The sequence below is a fragment of the Corvus brachyrhynchos genome, unplaced genomic scaffold (genome assembly GCF_000691975.1).
Source record: "Corvus brachyrhynchos isolate BGI_N302 unplaced genomic scaffold, ASM69197v1 scaffold237, whole genome shotgun sequence".
NCBI lineage: Eukaryota > Metazoa > Chordata > Aves > Passeriformes > Corvidae > Corvus > Corvus brachyrhynchos.
The window spans coordinates 1,721,937-1,729,886 of NW_008238959.1; the positions used below are offsets into that span (position 1 = coordinate 1,721,937).

The 7,950-nt window shown below is 43.4% G+C and overlaps 1 protein-coding gene across 1 annotated transcript in view; it reads left to right on the plus strand.

Moving 5' to 3' along the window:
* Positions 1–1,278: 1,278 nt before the first annotated feature.
* KDSR (3-ketodihydrosphingosine reductase) overlaps positions 1,279–7,950 on the plus strand; it is a 32,167-nt gene continuing 25,495 nt past the window's right edge. The window contains exons 1-2 of the mRNA XM_008637102.2: positions 1,279–1,396; positions 2,578–2,639. Of these exons, the coding sequence (XP_008635324.1) occupies positions 1,279–1,396; positions 2,578–2,639 (180 nt within the window). The remainder of the gene's footprint in view (positions 1,397–2,577; positions 2,640–7,950) is intronic.

The window sequence follows — 7,950 nt, forward strand, 5'->3', positions numbered from 1 at the left end:
AGCACCTGGAGCACTGCGAGGTGCCTGCCCATTCCAGGTTTAGATGGGCTTAGTCCAGCTGGGAACAAATGTGCTGAAGCATTTATGGGGTTTCTGTGGGGCAGTGGGACATAGTGTTGTTGTTCTTCCTGGGCAGTCTGAGGCTCTACATAGGGTAAATGAATCCACAGAAACACGTGTAGGGTCTGTGCTTCAGATCCCCTGGAGCTGGCACAGGGTGGAAGTTGACTGGTGAACAAGGGCAGCGATGCTGACACTCAGGGCTCCTATGGGGTTTTATCCTAGTTGTCAGCTGTGTAAAATGGTTTCCACAAGCTTTGAGGCTATTTGGCTTAGTCTCTTGGGCCTTCTTTTGTGTAAAGCGTGCTCGCTTCACTGCAGTACATACTGGAAATGCATGATGCTTCTTAGAAGAAGAAAAGGGTTTTGATGAAAATTTTCCTTTGATGTGAATGTTAATTGGCAATTTTTGCCTTCCTCTTTCCTGTTGCTTTTGACTAATTTTCTGGGTTTTTTGCTGTTTTTTTAATTTCGGTTCCTTTTTTTTTTTCTGACTTACCCTCTCTCCTTCACACCATTTTTTTTCTTTCTCAAACAGAAGATAAAGCACTGATTTCTTTTTGAATCCTATTTCAAAGCTCTTTATGTTCTGATATTTCTCCAGTGCTTATAGCAAAGCGAGTTTATATCCAACAAAGCAGAAGCTGACAGTGTGTCTCTGATTTCTGTTTTCCCCTTCAAAGCAACAGGCCCATCTGTACAAGCTGTCCTTTCCCAGGCTGACAGCAGGAAGGCAATGGGCTGTACTGTTGTTAGAGGATGGAGATGGACTTGGAGGAGCACAAGCAACTCTGGTGTACTTGGTAGCAGTGCAAGGGGGAGGAATGGGTGAACTGCTTGTGTTCAGCAACCTGTTTTGTACCTGTTACTTGGGTTAGAGAGGGAAAACAGCTATGTACAAGACATCTTCTAAATTTCCATTGCGCAGCAGCAGCTTCTCTGCAGTGCGTGCCAAAGATAAATTAACAGGAACTGATGGCAAGGGCAGAGGTTGTGTAATTTCATTCACGAAATAAACACCAGCCTCTTGCCAATGCTGTCAATATCCTGTGTGTTACCTGGAACTGGAAACAGAGTTAATTCATGTTAAAAGATTGAGCAAACGAAGTTGTCTGAATTACTTTGACAGAGAACCTGGAATGAACTTGGAGGAGGTAATTTCAGTTCTTCCGGTATTTTTGAGTGCAGCTATAAAGCAAAGAGCAATGGGAGAGTACAATGCTGTCCCACGCAGCAACGTGGGGGAGGGCAAGCAGCTCTGAGAGGCACGAAGAAGACCTGGGGAGCAACGTGGTGGTTTGCAAGCACAGCAACCACCTAAGATCACCTACAAAAGGTAAGTTTTTGAAAAAACCAGAGGCTTTCCAATACTGCAAATCATTCATTTGGCCTTTTGTGACAAGATCAAGTCATATGAACGTGAGCATAATAGACTTGTCTTGACTGGAGTGGTATAATTTGTAGCTTAGTCTTGAAGCAGAGAAAACTCATGAAAGTTTAGGACCAGTCAATCGTTAAAGATTACCTGGTGGTGTTTCCAAAGGCACGATACAAAGCAGAAAATTATTCCTATGTTTGAAAAACACATTAGCAGCTTGGGCGGAGCAACTTAATCACCAAGTTGCTGAGTAGACATAGGCCAGAAGTTGCTGCAAGTTTAACTACAAAAATGTTCCCTATCTGGCTAAAAAGTGAAAACATTCATGGAAATACGTATCCAGGAAGGTAATGATGACAGTAAGAGGTAAAGACTGTCTCTGAGGGAATGCAGAACGTGATACACTGAGCAAGCAGTGCAGTAGCTTTAATGGTAACTCCTAAGGGACATAGTTGAAAGCAGCCAGAAAAGGCTCTCTCCTTCAGCTCCCCACCTAGAGTTTCTGCCTGAAAGCCTAAATAAGTATAGTGACCAAGGAACTAATTTCTCCATGGATGAAATTCTGTATTAAAGCTCTCTCTGTCACAGTATCATAATATGAGCTTAGAGACTATAACTGCAGCATCTGTGGATTTTCTAGACAAGTAGGGGCCAAGGGAAGGTGAAGCCATGGCAAGCCTCACATAACTTATCTGAGTTTGTTAAACAAAGGGGGAGGGGATTTCTCAGGCCTATGAGACTCTTCCCTTTCTCTCATTATCCAGTTTGCAGCAGGAGGTGTGTGTCACCCCACAGTAAGCACAGCACTGGCATCTTCTCCTCTTCCATCCCCCTGAAGCACAGACTCCCAGGCAATGCATATCTGTGATCCCTCTGGTCGGCAGATCCTTTGTTTATGCACTCAGCAGTTCAGCTCTTCCTTAGGACACTGGGGAAAGGGGGCAGCTGCAACCAGCTGGAGAACTGTGAGGCAGGATAGGATTTGCAACTGATTTTGCTGGAAAAGGAGGAAAGGCTGTACAGCAGTGCTGACAGGTGGAGGGCTGCAGGGGGAAGGTGTGGAAAGCTTGAGCAGCTCCAGAAAAGACTGACACGTGTCACATCTTGAAATACTGTTGATTGTAAGAATTGCTCTACAGACCAGTTTTATGATGAAGACCTCCAAAATACAAGCACTAAGCTTTCTCCAATAAAGACTACGGTATGTCTGCTTATTAGAAAAATGGTTGCTTTCCATAAGGAATAAAAGAATCCTATTACCCAGTACTCAAGGTACAATAAGTAGTGCAGAAAATCATACCCTACTATGCCTGAAAGGAAGGTGATTTTGGTGGAACAGCATTTTCGAACTCCCCAGTGCATCCCTTCTAGTTGTATAGTGCATTTTCCCGTACTCGTTCAATGATTGTGGCCCAGTAGAGGGTTCCCAGGGGATAAGTGCAGTAAGGTGGGGGGGGGGCAGTGAGGCTCTGGGGGTATTGTTACAGTGTCAGGTGAACACACGGTGTCTCTGGAGCTTCATCTACTCAGACAACTGCTGTTATCTGTAAAATCAGCTGTGCTATCTTGTAACATGAACTTACATTGCGTATCTGCTTAAACATAATTTTTGAAGTGATAAGACCAGTCGAGAGTGGGTGCTCTGTGTGACAAAGTGGATGTCCCTGTGTGAAAGGCCAGCATTCATTTCTTGCAGATACTTACGTATGTTTTAGCTCTGAACCTTTCAGAGACCAGCCATAGCCTCTTCCCTCCCGTGCCTGTGCCTGCTCGATTTCAGCAGTACTTTTCCATGTCACCTGAGGGAAGGTAGGTTGCTCAGCCTTCTCTTCCAGCCCACAATCCACAGCATCCCTTGGAATATTTAGCAAGCTAAAGGAGTCTCATGTCCAAGTGTGAACAGCAAATTGTTTGCATGTGAAGTCTGGTATAAGTAGGTGTACCAAACGAAAAGAAACACAGATACTAAATGAAGTTCACGATCATCTTGGTCACAAGTTTAATTTGTGTCTTTTTAAATTAGAGAGTAAAGATTTGCTTTTACTACTGGGTTGTCATTAATTTTATTTCAATAAATCTAGTGCTCAACATGTAAAATATCAGTACAGTTACTTCTTCAGCATAAAATAAAAGAAATTGCAACATATAATGGTTCATCATTTACAAGTAGTTAATTTTGAATATTATTTCCCTTTTTTTTTTTTTCTAACACCTATGCCAAACATGCTAAGCAATGAAATAAGTTTTGAAGTACAGTGTGAAGACAAAATTCTGATTCAAACAGTGCTTTGAGCATTTTTGTTTGCAGAGCGTTCATCCCAAAGCAGCTGCAGCAGCCCTGGGGAGGCAGGCTGGTGGCTGGGCTATATATGTACGTCACCTGCTTTTGTAGCACACGATGAGGCACCAACACCTCCTCTGCTCCCAGCAGGCAGCCCCGCTTCGACCTGAGCCCCGGCTGCCTACAGGCACCGCCTGCCTGTGTGCACACAGCACTTGGGAGTGATTCTGCAGCAGCCCCTGGGCCATCAGCCCTGCCCCTGTTCATCGTGGCAAGGGCTGGTGCCTGTGAGAGCACCGGGATCCAGCCCTGCTGCAAGCAAGCACCTCCTGGGAGGCATACAGAGTGCAGCAGCGCTGGAAATTTCCTTGCAGGGAGACCCATAGGATTAGGCTGGCATTTTTCCAGCAGAGAGGGTACCTGGACAGGGTGCTGTGGCCTGAGCACTGCTCTGGGAGCTGTGTGGCCCTGCAGGACAAAGACAATTCTGTAACTCTGCCAGCACATGAGTTGTTGTACAGCTACAGCGGGGCTGGTTTTTTGTTTGGGAAAGCGCAGTCAAGCAGACAGCTGGATGTGATGCACATTTCATTCGCCCTACTTTTGTCACCACCATATACTGGCCATCATTGCACCCTTCCTTCCCAAGTGTCCTTTATGGACAATGGTCAGGGACAGACAGTATGTTAGATAGATGATCCTTTTCTGATGGAGTACAGAAGCTCTTGTGTTCCTATTAACTATTCTTCTTCAAGAGATAAGGGATCACGAACAACCTATTTACATTACCATTATTCTAAAACATTGAGTTTCCCAGGAACCCCAGAATTACTAACACGGCTCTTATCTCTTGTAACCATTAATGCTAATTTCTTAAGAGGGCTGTTAGATGTCACATCTGTGCTTGCTACAAGAAAAAAAAATTTAAAAAAGAGAGGGTTGGGGAAGGCTAGAAAAGAAAGCAAGGTATCTTGGAAAGATAAAAGAAAAATTTATTTTCCTTGGCCGTGGAAGTTACTCTCTCACTACTTTTTCTAAATGCAGTAGGACAGGCTGGATGGAAGTCACACCAAGGCGTCTCCAGCTTCATCATAGTGTAGTCTATGGGATCCTGGTCCTCCCTCCCCCTTCCCATTAAGCAGAAAACACAAGCAGAAAATTCAGTAGATGAATAGTCAGGCACAAGCGACTCCAGAGGCAGGAGGCAGCATCCATGCTATCTCTCTTCCAAAACTTCATCCCTTCTTCCGAAGGCCTCTGGAAGCAAGACATGTTTCTTTTACATGCATCAGCTTTTGGGAGCATGTATCTTTTAAGATCAAAAAGGACATTTCTAATATCAGCTGTTTGTCCTGTAGTACTACCAATTCACAAACTTGTTTCCACGTTTAAATGATAACTTTGGTTCTACAGTTGCCATACTTTGGCTTATTGAACATGCGGCATCACCACAATTTTGTCACTGAAAAACTCTTTCGAAAGATTTAAATTAACAAAACTGAGGAAGCAGAAAACCACAGCTGCCACAGCTCTTATACTTTACTTTCATCTACTTGTATTGTATTCCCTGTCCTTCTCTAAACACATCACTGTTGTATTGAAGCTTCTTCAGCCGATTAATTAGCAAAGTAATGAGTATGTTTTATCCATTCTTTCTCCCTCCCCATCCTCAGGGTATATACAGGCATTGGCCAGCTTGCTCTTGAAAATTATACACTTTGTGATGTTGTTATTTATGAAGGTCAGATTAATTAAGTATTGCTTTATGTATAACTGCAGTCTGGAGTGGTGTTATGATGTTTATGTTAGCGTTCAATTTCCAGTTCCACAGTCATTGAGAAAACAGTTCTATTGTAAACAATTCCCTTGTGCCAGGAATGCATTTCCTCCATGAATGAGGTCATGTGAGATGAATACAAACCAGGTAACGTGGGGAGAGCAGACGTCAGTCTCCATTGGCATTACTTAAAAGAATCGAGAAGGTTTGCTGGGGAATTCATTGGTAACTTGTATGGAGTTCATAAGGTCTTCCCCTTTGAATGCATTTCTCACACAGAAGTCAACAATACTTTACAATGCAGAGAACAAAACAAGAGCAAACATTATCACAGCTGCACTGTCAATCCCAAGGTTGCTAAAGTGGCCTCTTAGCCAGAAGAAAAAAGCAGTATGGGTTTTTCCATGAAATCTACTACAAGGGAACTTCCCCATTAGTCTAGTAAGCTGTGAACATTTAACTGTGACTGAACAAGACCATATCACAAGTTCAAGGATTCTAAAGGTCCCCTACCAATGTTTAACCCTCATTTTACTGGGGGCTTAGTGCAGATGATTTTTTCCACTGGCATTCTCACCTCACCTCTTGAGAGTTATATTGTGAAAGACACATTTACTTCTGTCTGCTTTGCTCTATCTCTATACTGCTGACATTTGAGCTTTGAAAGCCTCAATGTCTTTCGTGGTGGAAGTCTATAAATATTCTATAGCTATTTTCTGATTAATCTCCTCTTTTGTGTCAATTTGATATTGCTGGAAAGACAGCACATATAGACTGTCCTATATGTTAAAGGAGGAAATGAACATATTTGGTTGCTGCTTTTTCCTGTCCACATCTTATTTTGACTTCTGCTAACAACATAATTAACATACTTTTCTTAGATGGATCACTAATCAACTTCCATTGATGTCACCGTAGCAGCTAGCATTTTATTATGCACAATATCTTCCTCTCACTTCCTTGTGCCTCCACCTCTGAAACACTGGACTCAAAATGCCACCAAGGACATACTCCAGGTCAATCCCATTTCAAGACTAATCCTTGGTTTTCTCATCCTTTTACTGCGATAAATTCAGATTCTTTGTTCTCACCCTGAAAACTGCATAATCCCTGCCCACAACTCCATTTCCATTTCCACCTACTCACTACTTCTAATCTCCTCCTCTACAATATTATTTTCACGCCCTTCTGCACACCCTCTTGCCTAGGGGATTTTAGTTGTTCCTTTGTTTTGGGGTTTTTTTGGGGGGGAACTGTTTTGTACAAGCTAATGACTGCATATTCACTAGTGAGAAGAAGTAATCTGAGTGAGTTTTTAAGTTACAAATAATTATAACTTAAATGAAAAAAATACCAAATGCAGACATTTATACTAATAAATAAATAAATATCTAAATATCTAAGTCAAATATATGGAATTATTTTATTCAAACTACTCTGAGTTTTTTGTTTTGTTTTAATATTTGTTCTAATATTCTGCCTTAAAGCTGAAAACCATGCTTTTATCTTCTTTTAATGTGAATAACATGCAAAACCTGTAGTATCACTCAGCAGGGAACACCATGCTGAAAAAAAATTTGGATTTAGAAGAGAGCAGCATAAACTCCAACTACAGCCAGCAGAACCCAGTGAAGCTTAACCACTGCGCAAACCAAGTCCCAGAGAACCTGCATCTGTTTTTACTAGAGTGATGATAGCTTTAAAGCATACCGTGATGGAGTCTGTTAATTATCTTGCATAAAGGATTTATGCTTTCTACCTCACTGACACGTTATCTCCCATACAAGGGAGAGCTTTCTGTTCTTATCCCGTTCGGAGTGCACACTGCAGGAACGTTCTGACACATCTCCACCATTCTAGTCATGTCAATTGGTAACCTCAGGCAATGTATTAACAAGTTTGTGTATAAACAGGTGCTTCATGCTCCGGACGAGAAGTTTGCGTGAAGACCTCGGAGCAACCTCGCAGTATCTGAAGAGAACCCACAGGGAAGACAGAGAGGGACTCTGTCAAGAACTGTAGTGATAGGACAAAGGGGAATGGGTACGAACCGAAGGAGGGGAAATTTAGGTTAGATATGCAGAAGAAACGCGTCACTGTGAGGGTGATGGGGCACTGGAAGAGGTTGCTCAGAGAAGCTGTGGATGACCCATGACCGGCAGTGCTCAGGCTGGACGGGGCTTCGAGCAGCCTGGTCTAGTGGAAGGTGCTCCTGCCCACGGCAGGGACATTGGAACGAGATGATCTTTAAGGTCCCTTGGAACCTAAACCATCCTATGATTCTATGATTAACCAACATCAGCTTTTTTTTTCCCTTCCCCTCCCGAAGCCGGTGGTTTCCTCCTCGCGGACGGGGCATCCAGGGCGAACTCGGAACCCACGCCCCCGCGGCGAGATGCCGCGCACCGCCCATCTCGGGGTGGGCGGCAACGGCGAGCCCACGGGCAGGGGCCG